This window comes from Dromiciops gliroides, chromosome 4, assembly GCF_019393635.1.
Source record: "Dromiciops gliroides isolate mDroGli1 chromosome 4, mDroGli1.pri, whole genome shotgun sequence".
Taxonomy (NCBI): domain Eukaryota; kingdom Metazoa; phylum Chordata; class Mammalia; order Microbiotheria; family Microbiotheriidae; genus Dromiciops; species Dromiciops gliroides.
In genome coordinates, this window is record NC_057864.1 from 157752290 (window position 1) to 157770029 (window position 17740).

Consider the following 17740-nt stretch of genomic DNA (forward strand, 5'->3'; position numbering starts at 1 on the left):
CAACCAGGGGCAAGGACTTTTGGGAAGGTCTGTGCCTTGGTTTCTGTAGAATGCCAAGTTGCCTTGTGTCTCTGTTTTTCTCTTTGTATTTCTCTGTGTTACACTGTGTCTCTGCTGTTGTTTCTGCCTGTGTTTCTGTATGTCTCTGTCTCTATGTAGGGGTTATATATGTTGTTGTTCTAGTCTTGTCTAACTCTTTGTGACCCCATTTGGGGTTTTCTTGGCAGAGATACTGGCATGATTTGCCATTTTCTTCTCCAGCTCATTTTTACAATTTAAGAAACTGAGGCAAACAGGGTTAAGTGACTTGCTCAGAGTCACCCAGCTAGTGAGTGTCTGAGGCCAGATTTGAACTCTGCAACATGAGTCTTCCTGACTTCAGGCTTGGTACCATTCACTGTGCCACCTAGATGCTCCTAAAACCTTGGATTTGGGGATGAGAGGACTTGGGTTGTAATCCTGATTTGCCTACTACTGATTTACCTGCCTCAATTTCCTCAACTGTAAAATGGAGATGATGATGATAATAGAGTTTACCTTTGGAAGTTGTAAGAATCAAATGTGATAGTATTTGTAAAAGCTCTCGGCACAGTGTCTGACACATAGCAGGTACTTAATAAATGCTTATTCCCTTCCCCATTTACTGGTTGTGTGACCTTGAGAAAGTTACATCACTTAGATGAGCCTTAGTTTTCTCATCTTTAAGATAAGGGGACTGTATTAGAGTCTCTTAAAGGGCCCCACCAGTCTAATTCCTGTGTCTTTGTAAATCTCTGTGTTTCGATCATTATCTCTCTTTACATCTCTCTACATATCTATTTCAGAATGTATTTCTGCATGTCTCTCTCTCTGTCTCTGCATGAGTCTCTATATCTCCAGCAATTTCTATCTTTCTTTTCTCCCTGTCTCCATGATTCTGCAGTGCCCATCTTGATTTGTGTTTCTCCCCCATGCCCAACCCTGGCACCAGACCAGGTAGGCTCTCCCCCTCCTTTTCTGCCCTCTTCAGTTCCCGAAAACAGCTCAAACTTTCCATCTTGGAGCCCAAGCGGAGAAGAGGGGAAGAGGGGGCAGGATCAGGAGAAAAGTGGTGTCTGAACCACAGATGGGGAAGGATTCCCACAGGGTGTTCACCCAGAAAATGACTCATGTGTGTCTGTGCCCCCACCAGGTTTGTGATCCTGAGTCTGGGGGCCAGAATTCCTGGGTCCCCACTCCTCTTCTAAAGGCTTCACTCCTCCTGTCCCTGCTTATTCCGAAGGTCTTGGCCAGCAAAAGAAAGATATAGCAGGCACTTGGAGATCCATGGTTCTCATTAGGTTTGAACTACTTTCTCAGCATAGAACTCCCCATTCTGACTCCCAGACACGGGGGTGAAAGGGAAGGAAGAACAGGGGAGGCTGGGGTAAATAGAACCCAGAGAGGGGGAGACTCTCCAGGCAGCATTTCTTCTGCCCGCCCCGTTCCTGGAAGCCCTAACGCAGGCGGCTTCTCTGATCTCCTGTCGGGAATCCAAGCCCCCAGGGAAAGGAGGGGGGCCGAGATATGTAGGAAGGAGACTGGGGCTGTATAGACAAGCTGAGGGGAAAAACCTAGGACACTTGGGTCCTTTGTAGAATGTATTCCAGCACTGGATACTCCAGGGAGTCTCACCACCCTCTCTGGGCTAGATTGTCCTTATTCTCCTTCCTTTCATGAAAAATCTCTTGGTGGAAGGAGAGGAGATGGTTAGCAGATGGCGACAGGACCCAGTGAAGACCTGGGCTATCCAGATTCAGTTCTTAGCTCCCTTCCTTTCTCCCACCTAAATGGTCAATCCTGAAAAAAACACACCACCTTTTCTGCACCTCAGATTTCTTACTCCTCCCAACCCCCTACCATCAGAATGGAGACAGAGCTTAGAAAAATCAAGGCTTAGCTAGGAAAGTAGGATGACTTTCCATCCTTCCCTTAGTGGCAGCTCTTCCATTTCCCTGGGATATTTTGAGAGAAAAGGTCTTCTTGGGCCAGGTCCTACAGACTCTGGTGTGTAGGGGCCTGAAACTTTCAAAGTGTTGTCACTGACTAAGGCTTCATCCTCCACCTCCAACCCCTCCCTATGGGGTCCCTAAGGCCTCATACCCATCGATCCCCCCTGGGCACTTTCTCTATTTTATCTGGTGTTCTGGCTAGGGGCTAATGGACTTGGCACAGGGAGGAGGGAGAGGAGGTAATTAACGGGGAGGGGGCAGAGGCCGCTTGGTGCTCTGGGAGGTTAATGACTAGGTAGTGCAGGGCAATAGGGAAAGAGGAGGGAGAGGGGGGATTAGAGGGTGTATCAGTGTCAGTGTGTATCACCGTGTCAATTTGTCGTGTTAGTGTATCAACAAGTGTGCATTGATGTCTGTCAGCACTTTGGTCAATGTGCTGTGTCAGAGGGTGTACGACTGTGTGGGTCAGTGCCCCTTGCGTATATCAGTTTCTACATATGCCCATGTGGATTGCTGTTTGTGCATGTGCTAATGAGTTGTACCAATATGTTAGTTTCAGCTGGTGACCATAACTCAGATGATGCGTCTAGGATACTCCTTTCTCTCCCAAAAAAATCTGGGGCCATTAATTCCAGGCTAAAGAAGGAGCTTGGGGTGTTTGGCTGGGCCAGATCATTTCATTGTCATGTCGATTTCCAGTCCATTTTCCCACTGATCTGGGAATTGTCCCCTTTGATATCCCAATCTTATTCAGGGTACACTCAACGCTACCCTCCCTAATCCCACCAGGCCTAGGCTTCCTCCCCAACCCCTGGCACTCTATAAATGACTTCCAGGTACCAATCACAGTAAAAGGAAGGGAATGGATGAAGTGAGAGGTATTCATTTCATCATCCCTCTTCCTCCAAGAAGGCTCTTCTTTTCTTCCGGATGTGTAGGGAAAAAGAGTCTTCCCCTTTTCAGTGCTTTCCTGTGCCAAAGTCTCCGACTTTCTTGGAGAAGCTCCTCCCACTGTCTAGACACCATCCTTGGCTGCAGTGTGGGACCTGATCACTTTCTTTTTTCCCTTCTGGGAGGTTACGCCCAAGACAACTCTCCCCACCCCCACCCCAACCCCCAACTCCCATCCAAGCCTTGGAGACCAGTGCACTTCTTCACTTACTTTCCCAAGCCCAGCCTCTTCAGTTATGCCCACGTGCCCAGGGAGGTGGTATTGGGGAAGAAGCAGAGTAGGACTTGGGGTAGAGGTGGGAGGAAGAAGCACAGAGTCATCTCTCAGGGTCTCCAGTATTTGTGTGTCTGCACTTTCTCTTTCTGTCTCCACCTGTCTTTTCCAGCTCTCTGTTTGTCCTTGTCTGTCTTTTTTCCATTTGGGTATCTCTCTCTCTCTCTCTCTCTGTCCATATCACCCTGTCTCTATCTTTCTGCTATTATATCTTGTTGCCTTCTCCAACTCTCTGTATCTCATTCTTTCTGGACCTCTAAATATCTGTCTCTGCATCACGATCTCGATCTCTCTCTCTCTCCCTCTCCCTCTCCCTCCCTCCCTCCCTCCCTTTCTCTCTCTCTCTCTCTCTCTCTCTCTCTCTCTCTCTCTCTCTCTCTCTCTCTCTCTCCCTCTCTCTCTCTCTCTCCCTCTCTCTCTCTCTCTCTCTCTCTCTCTCTCTCTCTCTCTCTGTCTCAGTGTTTCTCTCTCTTTTTGCATCTCTGTCATTTTGGGTTGTCTGTCTCTCATTCTACCCACAGTACTCAATCACTGAATGAAATTTGGGTTCTCTGCCCACTTCCCTCCCCCATACTTTCTTCGATACAGTCCCCAATCCTCTAGGTGTTTCTATATCTTGAAAGATGAAACCTCAAAGGGGCAGGCCACACCCAACAGGAGACTCCTTTGTATGCATCTAAACTTGGGGGTCTCAGGGGACAAGCTCAGGAGAGTCCCCCCCTCTACCTTCCGTATCAATCAGCCCCAGGCTGTGGGTCAGGCCTCCATTAGCTCTAACTAGACTGGACAAGAGGCAGATGCCACCATCCTGACCAGGCCTGGGGGGGCTGATAAGGCAGCAGATCTAATAAAGGCTGAGGGGAGTGGCCTCCCAGGGACTGTCTGACATTTCCTCCTGATAAGCCCTGGAGGGATAAGGGGCTGTAGGTTCCGGCAGGATGAAGGTTGACCATTAGGAGCAATGGGGCTTCCAGACAGGAGGTCTTGCCTCTGCCTCCAATCCTTCTCCCCTTGCCATTTGCCTCCCCAAAGAGATCTCAAAGCAATTGGCAGGAAGTCTACCTCCCCCTCAGGCCAAAGGCAGGAAGAGGAGCTTGAGTCTTTCTGGAACAGTCTCCTGATTCCAGGTCCCAATCTCAGAGCACTGATTTACTCTTCTGCAGAAGGGGTATTCTGTGCCCCTCATCCCATTATGGTCAAGCTCTTCTCTTACTGGATGCATTCCCCACTTCTAATAACTTTCCCATTCATGACCTTGGGTACATCTGACTTCCATTCCCCAGTATCTCTTCCATCCCATCTCATCCCACCCCCACCCAGGGTGGGCAAACATTTAGGAGATCAGAGTCTCAGGGAAATTTCACCCCAAGTGTCCCTCTCCAGTAGAGATCCAAGCCCTCTTCAGCCTCCTCTTTTCCCCTTAAGCTTGGGTTGTGGGGGCAGCTAGATGGCGCAGTGGTAAAGCACCGGCCCTGTATTCAGGAGTACCTGAGTTCAAATTCGGCCTCAGACGCTTGACACTTACTAGCTGTGTGACCCTGGGCAAGTCACTTAACCCTCATTGCCCTGCAAAAAAACAAAAACAAAAAAACCCCAAAAAACAAAAAACCCCCAACCAAACAAAAAAAGCTTGGGTTGTTAGAGAAGGGAGGAACTCTAGTTAGGAGAGATCCAACCCCTGCCCAGACCCTTATGTGACTTCTTCAAAAGCAGGAGGGGAAACACGGGATTTGATGGTGGAAACAGACAAGAAGAAGAAGGGGGATAAGTTGACACTGAGAGACAGGGAAGGCTGTTCCCCATCATAGGAAGGATGGTTCTGTGCCAGAAACATAGGCATCCCCACCCCAACCCATCCTCTGCCCTCCCTGCTCCCAAGGCAAGATAGAAAGAGACAGTGGGAGGGACAATAAATATATTGAGGGACTGTGTCATTAGAGTAGCATACAAATCTGCCCTCCCCCTGCCCCACCCTTGTCCCACCCCCCTCCCCAATTCCTCCTGGGCTACTGGGCTAGGGATGAGTTAAAGCTACTTTGAGATCACCCATGGGCAGTAATAATAGGGGTGGCAGCAGGTGGTGGTGAGAGTGAGCGAGGTTGGGAGCCCCAGAGACATTTGAGGCTAGCCCAGGACATCCAGGTAGACAGGAGGTGCCTTGATGAGGGCCTGGAGCCGGGCGTGGATGTCCTTGATGCTGTGGCGCTGCTGGGGTTCCCGCTGCCAGCAGCCCCGCATGATGGCGTACACTTCTGGGGGACAGGCCCGAGGCCTCTCCAGCTCCCTGCCCTGAGTGATGCACTCGATTGCCTGCAGGAGGAAGAAATGGGTGGTGAGAAGAGGCCTGACCCAGAGAAGGAGGAGGCTGAGCTGGGTTCCCACGACTTGGGACAAATCCTTCTCTGGGCCTCAGCTTCTTCCCACATCCATGGGGCCATCCTAGGTAATCTCTAAGGTCCTTTCCAGGTCTGAAATTCTAGGAAACAGGGTGAGGCTACAGCAGACTGAGTTGTACTGAGTATGAGGGGAGATATGTGTAGGCCTTGGGAAGGTTTGCTGGATGACTTGTTAGATTTTTAGGGGCTGGATTAGGGGAAGCTACAGAAAGAGTTAGCAATGAACTAATGAGAGGGGACACTCATGGATGGACTGCCCCAAGTGGGCAGGAGAGGAGAAATCTCATCAGTCTTAGCAGCTTGGTGGGGTGACTAAGGGACTCTCTACTTTAGCCCCAAAAGAAGCAAAAAGGAGGGCAGTTAGACTGGGAAGAAGGCAGGAGAAATTGGAATCACACACACACACACACACACACACACACAAAGACAGAAGAGAAGAGAAATTTAAATGAGAGAGAGAAGAGAGAAGAGAAGAGAAGAGAAAAGAGGAAAGGAGAGAGTAAAATGCACACCTTTCCTATATCCCTTGCTCACCCTTCTGTGGGAAATTTGCCTTCCCTAAGACACAAAGAAAATGGCTTGGAAATGCAGCAGGAAGAACCGAAGGAGGACTGCAGGATGGACTAGTGGGGAGATTAGGGCAGGAGAGTATAAGAACTAGGAGAGAAAAGAATGGAGATGAGGGAGGAGGGAAGGAGGAAGGATCAAGGAGGGGGTAGGAGCCTCCTTGGGTTACAGCCCAAGAGAGACTAGGGGTGTGGAGACGGGGTAGGGGTGGGGGAGAGACACGGCGAAACCGAGACTAATTCCATTCCATCTCTCTGTGCTTGAGAAAATTAAAATCTATAACCCCCTCCCACCGCCTCTCTAGCCCCCAGGGAGCCAACTGCATTAGGAGAAGAAATGGGAACTGACAGCTGTGAGCCAGGAGGTGGGGGAGGGCAGGAAGCTGAGCTGGGAGGCTGGACACCTGGGTCCTTATCCCTCTGCCTAGCTGGCAGGCTAGGGCTGGGCATAGGGGATGTTGGATAGGACTGTCCCTCTGATGGTCTAACCCCAGTCCCTACCACTGCAGTGTCTGCCCGCTTGTCTCTGTAGAGGAAGGCGAACTGAAGCTGGGGTGTATAAAACTCTTGGAGGGTCACTAAGAGAAGCCAATGGTCTAGACTTTGGGGCCACAGAGACTCAGACTGAGAGAAGAAAGGGAGTGGGGGTGGGGTGGAGGGGGCGGAACTAATGGGAAGGGGAGGAACTCTAGGAGAGCCATGGGGAAATGGGTCTGAGAAGGACAAGGACATAAGGGGGCTTTTTAGGACATCCCCTCTCCCCACCTCCCGGAAGAAAGGAAGGAAATGAATCGACAGCGGTTAAAGTACAGAAATGACTGCCTGAATGGGAATAGGAGAGTGTCCTAGACTCTGGAGAGTAGATTCTGGGGAAAGGAGTAGGGTGCTGAGCTGACTCCATGAGCTCCTGGACTCACTGGGAGGAGTCGATGCCAAGGCTCAGGGAGCTGGGATGAGCAGCTGGCTCTACCGCCATGCCCCAGGGGCATAAAAACTGAGTCAGCTGAGGGGTCCTGGGACTGATTGCCTTTGATTGATGTGGGCTGTGCAGCCCCAACACCCTCTTTTTCACAAAGCCTTTCCTGCTCACGCCAACTGCTGGTGTCTCTCTCCCAAACTACCTTGTATTTGACTACTCTGTATCTAATATCTATCTATAGATATTTTGTATTTAGGCTGCATATATGAATATGCCTCTGTTAACATTCCCAATATACACATATGAATATCAATGCCTTCCTTTCCCCAATCTGCTCTCCATAGCCCGGGACACTCTGCTATTCCAATTTAGGCAGTCCTTTCTATAGTTTAACCACTGCCCATCTTGCTATTGTATTCCCCATTAGAACAGAAGTTTCTTGGTGTACAGATTCCAGGCCCAGGGCCTCTCGAAGTGCCTGGTACATACTAGGTCATTAATAGATATTTGCTGGTTGATTGATTGTAGAGGCAAAGTCAATATCAGTTGGTGAGAGATGGGACCAAGATGGAGGTAGTGAAGATGCAGGGGTGGGGGAGGCGAGCCGTTGGGGCTGACCCAGGTGATAAGGGGAGAGGAAGTTGGGCTGAGGAGTGGGAGGTGGGAGGGGTATGCTGAGCTAGGGACCCAGGGAGTGTAATGAAGATGGGACCCCAGCTACCTCGGTGTTGGAGAGCTGGTACCAGGGCTGTTTGCCATAAGTGAAGATTTCCCAGAGTAGGACACCAAAGCTCCAAACGTCGCTTTCCGTGGTGAACTTCCGATAGAGGATGCTCTCCGGCGGCATCCATCGGATAGGCAGCATCGTGCGGCCGCCCACCTATGGGGAAAACACCAGTCACTTGAGCCTCCTCCCTTCAAAGTCCTTGGCCTGAAAGCAAGCTCAATTTCTTGCTGAAATACTCTGGAGCAGGTGGTTGAAGCCCCACTCATGAAACCTAGGGCCTGAGAGAGGTCAGTCTTAGAACAACGGGAGGGATTCAACAGATTTACTGAAAACCACCTGGAGCCAAGACTCAAACCCCAGCTTTGCCCCTTCCTGGCTTGGGCAAGTTATTCGACCTTTCTGAGACTCAGTCTCCTCACCTACCAAATGGGGATGATATTGGCACTAGCTCCCTCACAGAGCTGAGAAGATAGCCCTTAGCAAACTTTAAAGTACCCAGAAGTGAGTTACTATTCGCACCCCAGTGACATGTCTAAATGAGTGTCTGAGGATGTGGATGAGGAGGGGCACGGAAAGTCTGGGGGACGCCAAGTACTAAGCGATTCCCCTGCCCCAAAGATTCCCCCACCCACCCCCAATCATTAAATATAGATGCTGGTCCCCAGGCCAGAGCTAAAAGGGAAAAAGTGATGAAGCTTCCATCTGGATGGAGAGAAGGGAGACAAATGCTCCTTTCCTATGCCCGTCTCCCCCCAGCTGCTCTGCTCCCTCACTGGGTCTAAGAGAGCAGCCTTGTCTCCCCCCCTTCTCAGTCCTTCCTCTGACCCAGGAACCCTGGAGTTCTGGTTGGGAGCCTCTGCCTTTGGGGCCCTGCTATTCTGGGGAGGGTCAAAGAAGAGCTTTTTCACTAGGAGGCTACAAGCAAATTTCATGTCAACAACATGTTAAAGGAGTAAGGTTTTCCTCTTCCATGACCTGTGGGCAAGATTCTGGGGTCATGGAATATAGCCTGTCCAAGCTGGAAGTAGCCTTAGAAATCCTTGAATCCTTTCCACTGCTCACACAGATTGGAAAACTGGGGCCCAGAGAGGGTGGATTATTTAGCGAAGGTCATACAGCCAGCTCCCTGCTTTAGGGGTTTATAGCCAGAATTGGGGGAATCTCTGAGCCTGGGGACCTGGATGAGCTGGTGGGATGTGTGGAGAACAGGTCTCCACAGGCAGGCTTCGGACCCTTACCCGATAGTAGTCAGTGCTATAGATGTCTCGGCTCATGCCAAAGTCTCCTATCTTGACCACAAGCCCCTGGCCCACCAGGCAGTTTCGGGTGGCCAGATCTCGGTGCACGAAGTGAAGGCTAGCCAGGTAGACCATCCCAGCTGCCACCTGGCCCGCCACAGCCAGCAGCTGCCCCAGGCCTAGGGGCCCAGGAGCTGTGCCCACACCACTGGCCAGTATCTTGGCATCTGGTCCATGAGACCTGGGTAGGAAAGGAAGAGGAATGAGTTCAGGGAGAAAGAAGGAGACAAGGCAGAGAAGGAGACCCAGGGCTGATCAGGAGGATGGCAGGGAGGATTCCCATCTGGGAGGGAAAAAAGGGACACGGATACAGCCATTAGACTTTGAAGCAACAGGAGGGAGGGATCAGGGACAGATGAGGGGAAAACAGAAACCCCAGTCATCAAAAAGGGAGGAGTGATACGGGGATTCTTAGGCTTAAATACTTAGCATCTGGGTTCCTTGGTCTGGCTCTTGAGGGGAGGGCCAGGCACCCTGATGGTGATGGGGTCTTCCCTAAGAGGAGCCCAGCTTTTCTCCAGTCCCCACTGAACTTGAGGGTAAATAAAGACCGAGTGGAAGGAAAAGTGATTGTTCTTAGAAGAAAGATGAGGGAATAGTAACAGAAACAGAGTTCTAAAGGAGGGGAGGGGAAGGGAGGGGGAAGGTTTTTTGGAGTGAAGGACTAGGAAAAGAACAGAGATGAGTCTGAGCTGACTAAAAAGACTGAGATTTCTGAGGTGGGATGGATATAAAAGAGCCAGATGGAACAGAAGTTAAGTATGGAGATGGTCTGCATGGAGGGACTGGTACCAAGGATGGGCTGTATGGATTGGGAGGGAGGGAGAGAAAATGATGAAAGAGTAGGCCCATGGAGGAGTGTGTTGGGGATGGGGGATGTCCTCTTCAAACTCAACATCTCAGAATCCACATTCATCACCCTCACCCCTACTCATATCATTGGCAGATAATCCTCTCCCCTTCTCCTATCCAGGGAACCATCCCATCTGACAAAGATTTTAAATATAAAGAGGGGGAAAAGGCAGTTCAGAAAAATGAAGCAACTAACCATATCTAACAGTATACGCACAATTTCATGTCCATAGTTCCCCACCTCTGCAATGGATGGAGATGTATTTTCTCTATTCTCTCAGTCATTATAATTATAAATGAACAAGCTTGGTCATTTATAATTATATAACATTCAATCTGATTTTCTTTTTGTTCTTTCTATTTATATTTCCAATTTACACTGCTGTCCGACTAATTTTTCTTATGCCAAAATGTGGCCGTGTCACTCCTCTGCTCAAAAACCATCTGTGGCTCCCAATGGCCTTCTGAGTAATGTTCAGACTCCTTCACATCCAAGACTTTCCGTAATGACACCACCATAACTTTCTGGCACATCTCATATTACTCCCCTCTACAAACTCTGTGCTTCAGCCAAATTAGACAACTTGCTATTCCCCAAACACATATTTTACTCTTGACACTCTATGCATTTGCTCAGGCTTTTGTTCTGCACCTAGAATGTCCTTCCTCTCCCTCTTTTTCTCTTGAATTACTACCCATCCTTTAAAACCCAATTCCAATACTGCCTTCTCTTTTTTGTTTTTTTGTTTTTGTTTTTGTTTTTAATGAGGCAGTTGGGGTTAAGTGACTTGCCCAGGGTCACACAGCTAGTAAGTGTTAAGTGTCTGAGGCCGGATTTGAACTCAGGTCCACCTGACTCCAGGGCCAGTGCTCTATCCACTGCACCACCTAGCTGCCCCCTCAATACTGCCTTCTCCACCTCTAATAACCCTACCCTCTTACATTTTGTTTTATACTTTTTTCTAGGTATTCTTTTGTATTACACTTTTTTGTGTATGCATCAGATGAGATAATATATGTAAAGCCCTTTGCAAACCTTAAATCACTATAAAATGGTAGTTATCGTCATCATAATCATTCGATTCTCCTAGTAGGCTGTAAACGCCACCAGGGCAGGGATCTTGGCATATTCAAGCTTTATATCTCCCTCCCTTGCCTTCTCTCTAGTGCCCTCTCCACCTGTGCTTGGTGAATTCTTAATATTTATGTTTGCTGAATTGAATGAAATAGAATTCTCCTAGTTGCCCAGGTTTAAAACCTTGGAGTTATCTTTGACTCATCTCTAACCTCCTGTGGTGAATTGATCACCAGCTCCCACTGCGTCCTCTTTCATACAGCCTGTCCCATCAGTCCCCTCTTCACCATTGCTATGAGCACAACTTCAGCACCTCATCACTCATCTCCTAGACTGTCTACTAGCCTCCCAATTGGTCTCCCTGCCTCCAATTCCTTCTCCCACCAATCCAATCCAACAAATATTTATACAGTACTTATTAGATTCAAAGCACTTCACAAAGCTGGCTGGGTAACACTTCGAACAAACCCTTTGGATCAGGTTACTCCTTGGCTCAGAAATTTGTGGCTCCCCATCACCTACTGTAGCATATAAGAAACTAATCAAACTTTCAGCACTTGGGGTATGAAATATATCAGTGGAACTCAGAAATGTTAGTGACAGTGGGTGTGGGAATAGCTCCAGGATAAAGGTAAGGTGGAGTTCAGAAAAATATTGAAACAAAATAGAGACAATTAAGGCTATTTTCATCCCCCACCCCAAACTACTGCACATCCATAGCATTTTTGATGCATTCATCATTTTATAGTAAACATAATTTAAAGAAAATGTATCCTAAGCATCACAATTTTCTCAAGGAATCCCTACTCATATCATCTAGATCACTAGCTTTCTCTAAAGATGGCCAACCAGGAAGATGTCCAAACTGCTTAGCTGGGTCCCTAGGTCAGTGGCCCTTTGACCCAGATGACTTCTCTGACCTGCTCTCCTTGACAAGTGTCTTCCTCCCACCACACTGCCAACCCTCCCCTGAGCTCTTCCCTGCCTTCCAAAATGCCTTGTCCCTCCTCTTCTAAGTATTTGCAAATTCTCTCTCCCACATCACTGCAGATCCCTCCCCACCATTTAGTGTGTACCAAATTTCCCTGTGTGCAAGACAGCTCCCTGACTAGGCTGCACATTCCTGAAGGAAAGACTGACTACATCTCATCTTTCTTTGCTCTCTCACTTGGCACCTATTACAGCACTCAGCACAGTCAACTCAGTGCTAATTTACTATACGAATGGATGAGCAAACCTTAGGGGAGGTGGAGAAGGGCCGGTGTGTGTGGCGGGGAGGGGCGGGGGGGGGGGGCCTCGGGGAGAAGGATGCTGAAGGGTGAAGTTGTGGAGGGACCAGGAGAGGTAAGGGCTGGCGGCTACAGAGCCAGGGCCCCAGAGGGCTGCACACCTGAGAAAACGGTTCAGGTCTCCGTGCTTCATGTACTCAAAGACCATGAGCAGTGGGCGGCCCTCTGTGCAGACCCCAAAAAAGCGGACGATGTGCTGGTGCTGTAAGACGGTCAGCAGCTCAGCTTCTCGCTGGAAGTCCTGCCGGGCACTCTCTGACACCTCCTTCAGGGCCTGGAGTGGGTGGCATAGGGTGGGTGGACATGAAGGCTCAGGTTGGCAGGCAAGAGGAGCCCACCTATTATATCTCAAGTCTGCCCACAGAGGCAGCCCCATGCTCATCCCCACCAGCCGGCCTAACCAAACGTAATTAGGTTCCCCAAGCCCCATGGGTTGACAGGGAGACCAGTCCCATAGAAACAGGCTTTCTGGGGCATCCACAGAAGCCCTGTGAGCTCACCTTGACAGCCACGAGCATCTTGTCCTGCTCCGGAAGCAGGTTGTGACATTCAGCCAGGAAGACCTTCCCGAAGGCACCTTCTCCCAGCTCCCATTTGAGCACGATGTCTCTGCGTTTAATGTGATGGACACCTAGGGGAGGAGGAAGGAGTGGACAGTGACACAATGCAACACAACTGCTATTGAGTGCTTACTGTATGCAGAGGAACATGCTAAAGGGATGGGAGGAGATGGGGAAAGGACACAAAATTTAGAGAAGACAAAATCCCTGCTTTCAAGGGACTTACAGTCTACCCAGGAAATAAGACATCAATATAGACTCCATGTAATATCTCATATTACAGAGAAGTGTCAGGAGTTAGGGATGTATCCTACCAGGGAAGAATATTAGCATGCAGCCTTCCTTCTGCTGCTGAGAGCCCAGCCTGGGCATGTCGGTTGTGGGAGAGAGGAAGAAGAACTCGGGTCTGGGAAGGGGATGCTCTGCTTGTTTGTTTCAGTGAGTTTGGAAATGAAAGTGTATGAGAGTATGAGGAGAGAACTCAGCCCGAGGGTGATTTCAGTGAGTTTAAGTTGGTGAGTGGCAGAAGGAAGGAAGCTGAGTTTCGGTGGTTCAGGCTTGTAATCCTGGTTTCTGATGCGTGAGGGTGGTGGATCTCTTGAGTTTGGGAGGTCTGATCTGCCACGGGCTAAGCCAATCGGGTGAAGCCCCAGGAGTAGGGGGCCACCAGGTAGCCTAAGGAGGAATGAGCCTTCAAGTTGTGAACAGAGCAGATCAAAGCTCCCACCTCAATCACAGTGGCTGGTGAGTAACCCCTGCACTTCCAGCCTGGGCAAGATAGGGAGACCCAGTCATTAAACACACACACACACACACACACACACACACACACACACACACACAAATGATAGCGGTGGTTAGTGCCAGAGAAATGCCTACCAGGAACCCAGACAGGCTGTATTCAGAGACCCGTGTTAAAGAGACTAATCACACTAATGAGTGGGTCCTTATCACCCTCACTCCCCCAAGCAATCTCCTGAAAGGAGAGCAGTGATGACAAGATGATAAGATGGGTCTACTACAGCACATATGAATCCTGGGTTTCCTGAGTTCCTAGCTCTGCTGGGAATAATCATCATAGCACCTGTACCTCCCAGGATTGTTGCGAGGATCAAACGAGATAATAATTGTAAAGCATTTAGCACAGTGCCTGAGACAGTGCTATGTAAATGTTAGCTATTATATTATTATTATTCATCAGACAAGGTGGACATGGCAGTTTCATAATAAAGGACAGCATTTGAGAGGTCTTTGAAAAATGCCGTTTGAGTTCTGAGAGCAGAAGGGGCATCCAAGGAGGCTCTCTGGAGGAGGCAGCATTTCAGTTGGGTTTCACAGATTCTGAAGATAGAGATACAGAGGCAGAGAGGGTGGGGAGGCATTCCAGAAGTAGAGGAAATGGACGAATGCAAAAGTACACATCAGAGATAGCAGAATATATGTAAGAGAATGCACGTGTGGAGCTGAGGACACTGTCAGGTGATGGAAGGCCTTGAATGGTAGGATAGTTTAAACTACCTGCTGGGCAATAGGGAGTCATTTAAGATCTTTGAGCATAGGAGGGACCTGACCAGAGGGAGCAAACATAAAGATGGCTCTGGCTGTCCCATGGAGGATGGATAAATGGAGGATAGAGTAGAGGTAAGAAGAACTGTTAGGAGACTCTTACAGTGGTTTGGACAGGCAGAAATGAGGACTTGGACTATGCAAAATGGATAGAGCACTGGGCCTATGGTCAGGAAGATGTGAGTCCAAATCTGGCCTCACTTCACTCTGTTTGCCTCAGTTTTCTCATCTGTAAAATGAGCTGGAGGGGCAGCTAGATGGCGCAGTGGTTAAAGCACTGGCCCTGGATTCAGGAGTACCTGAGTTCAAATCAGATACTGAACACTTACTAGCTGTGTGACCCTGGGCAAGTCACTTAACCCCCCTTGCCCCGCAAAAAAAAAAAAAAAATGAGCTGGAGAAGGACATGGCAAACCGCTCTAGGATCTCTGCCAAGAAAACCCCAAAAGGGGTCTCAAAGAGTTTCACGTGACTAAAAGGAGAAAGTACATAAAATATTCACCTCCTATCTAGCAACTCATGATGTTAGGATAGGGGCACGACTTTATATTTTTTGCTAAATTACTGGTGGACTCTCTGAGGCAGAATTTCTCTAGCCTGGGGTTAACCACAGTGGATAGGCAGAGAAGAAGGAGTTGGGTTGAAGGGGACTCTGTGGCTGCCAGGCTAAACATTGGTGAATGATGGGGGCCACCATCTCACTGGTATGAAGGCTCACTTTCCCCATCCCCCCTTACAGGCATCGCTGAAGTATTGTGGATTCTCAATGACGTGTCCCTGTAGCCCAGATCCCTTTCCCTCAGGAGATAGGGAGCTGCTTCCCAGCGTCATGAAATGTAGGGACATGGCCAGGCCTTCCTCGGGGGCCAGCACTGCAGGACCTGTGGTTGGGGAATAGGCAAGTCAAGAATAGTGACAATCCCCATGTCCTGATCTCCTATCTCCCCTTCCACGTCCCCAGTATCCAGATGCCCTCCCCGCAAGTGCATGGTCATATTAAGGTCAAGAGAGCAATCAAGAGATCCAACCCCATTGTCCCCCAACACATATATCTGAGCATCCCAAAGTATGTAGTATTGGTACTGAGACTCCAGGGCTTGGGGCACTCCAAATGAAGAAAGGAGACCTGGAGGGTGGGGCTTGGTGGTGGTGGTTGCTCTTGGCTGAGCTCCTGATTAGCCTCAGGCCCCCACGGGGACTGCAGACACCCCTCCCTCCCTTAGGACCCCAGGTCTCCCAGAATCACTTAGTGCTTGACTCTGATCCAGCCGCAAATTAGTGGCTGCTGCTGCTAATAGTACTCCACCCCCACCCTCACCACCTCCCAGCCTCAGAACACACACAAAGGGCGAAGTCAGGGTATCGAGAGACAGGAGCACAGAGATGAAGAGAGAGAAACAGAGAGATGGAGATACTGACACACCAAGAAACTGAGGCACAGAGGGGTACCAAGACAGTGAATGACACTTGAGAGACAGAAATTAGAAGATGTTGAATGAAGGAGTGAAATTAACTGAATGGCCCAGAGTGGGTTTGAAAACAGAGATGCTAAGAAACAGGGACATATAGAAGGGGAAGGGACACTCAGAGAGATTATGGAGAAACACGGAGACAGTGAGACACACAGAAAAAGAGACGTGGAGATACACTGAAAGACAGTGAGTGACAGAGATAGGGACATCATCTGGCCCAGGGCCATCCTCTAGCTCACGGTTGATTCCAAACTTGCTTCTCCGGCCACATTTGTTGAGAATAAGGAGCAGAACAGAGAGAAAGAGGCAGGCAAAAACAGCTAGGCCCACTGCCACTGAGACCTGGTAGAGGAGGATAGGGTCAGACATAAGTGGCCAAAGGTAGCCCTCATGACCTCTATTCTCTCCAGACTCTCCCCACCTAAGGCTACTTTCTTCCTTCCCAATGGAACCCAATGGCTGGATTCCCCCAAGCCCCCCAGTCACTTCTCCTTTCTATTTCATGAGGGACCCAGATGTCCTGTTATCATTTCCCTCCCAATAACCCCAGTAGGACAGCTTTGACCCAAGCAGGCATAGTCAGGTATTCTTCTCCATGAAGCCAGTCTATTGACACAGGAGAAATTATTTATCCATGGAAGGGGAGAAGGGCAGGGACTTGGGGGACATTGTGATCATATAAATGTTCTGAGTCAAATAACTTTGATTCCAACCCCCCAATCCACTCAGCAATCCTCCATGTGCTAGCCAGCTTCCCCCAACTCTAATCAACTCTTTTTTCTTTTCTTTTTCTTTTTTTTTTCCAGGGCAATGAGAGTTAAGTGACTTGCCCAGGGTCACACAGCTAGTAAGTGTCAAGTGTCTGAGGCAAGATTTGAACTCAGGTCCTTCTGAATACAGGGCTGGTGCTTTATCCACTGGGCCACCCAGCAGCCCCTCTAATCAACTCTTATCTCCATTCTCACCCCAAAAGATGGGTCTTCTTTCTTCTCCACAGGGTCCCCCGAAGTGCTATTGGTTTCTGTGAGAGAATAGAGAAGAGTAGACAGTGACAAGCCCTGTATCACTCCCTCAACCCCTGTTCCCATTCCTACACTGAGCTTCCCATTTCTCTAAAGGAGGCCAAATGTTCCCTAAAACCAATGCACTCATTACCCCAACCCTTTCCCCAGTCAAAGACCAGGACCAAGTGTGCTCTCCTGACTCAGGGGAAATAGGGATGCAGTACTTACCTACTGGGGGATAGGAAACTAGAGGAGAAAAGAGAAAGGGGGAAGGAGGAGTCAGTAGGTTGGGAAACATTAGTGAACTTCACCCTTTTCACCTTCTAGCTATATTCCTTCACCCAACAGGGAAGAGAGGAATGAGGAATGAGGCCTATCTCAAGGATGAATGTAGGGACAAGGGCAGCTAGGTGGTGCAGTGGATAAAGCACCTGCCCTGGATTCAGGAGGACCTGAGTTCAAATCCAGCCTCAGACAATTGACATTTACTATCTGTGTGACCCTAGGCAAGTCATCTAACCCTCATTGCCCTGCCCCAAATATATATATATATGAATGTAGGTATAATGAGAAGAAGTCATTTCCCAGCTAGATGACAGTGGTAGCAGAAGTAGGGGGTGGGGTGGAGAACAGAGACATAACAAAACAGGGAATGGAAGAGGTATCCAAATGTCACTATCCCTTCTTTGCTGGGCTACTGTGGGAGGAGGAGGAAGAGAACCCAACAATGTAGGGACTTGGAGCCCAGATGCATGGGTCCCATCCTAGCCAGGTTGTAGTGATGACAAGGGTGGTAGATGTGGTGGAATGGGGCCCAGGAG

General features: G+C 49.2%; 1 protein-coding gene across 1 annotated transcript in view; it reads right to left on the reverse strand.

Annotated features, from left to right (window-relative positions):
* Positions 1-5193: 5193 nt before the first annotated feature.
* NTRK1 (neurotrophic receptor tyrosine kinase 1) overlaps positions 5194-17740 on the reverse strand; it is a 41846-nt gene continuing 29299 nt past the window's right edge. Inside the window, exons 9-17 of the mRNA XM_043964011.1 lie at positions 17148-17165; positions 16881-16936; positions 16155-16257; positions 15181-15324; positions 12818-12948; positions 12419-12591; positions 9042-9282; positions 7798-7956; positions 5194-5505 (exon numbers count right to left, since the gene is read on the reverse strand). Of these exons, the coding sequence (XP_043819946.1) occupies positions 5320-5505; positions 7798-7956; positions 9042-9282; positions 12419-12591; positions 12818-12948; positions 15181-15324; positions 16155-16257; positions 16881-16936; positions 17148-17165 (1211 nt within the window). The 3' untranslated portion in view covers positions 5194-5319. The remainder of the gene's footprint in view (positions 5506-7797; positions 7957-9041; positions 9283-12418; positions 12592-12817; positions 12949-15180; positions 15325-16154; positions 16258-16880; positions 16937-17147; positions 17166-17740) is intronic.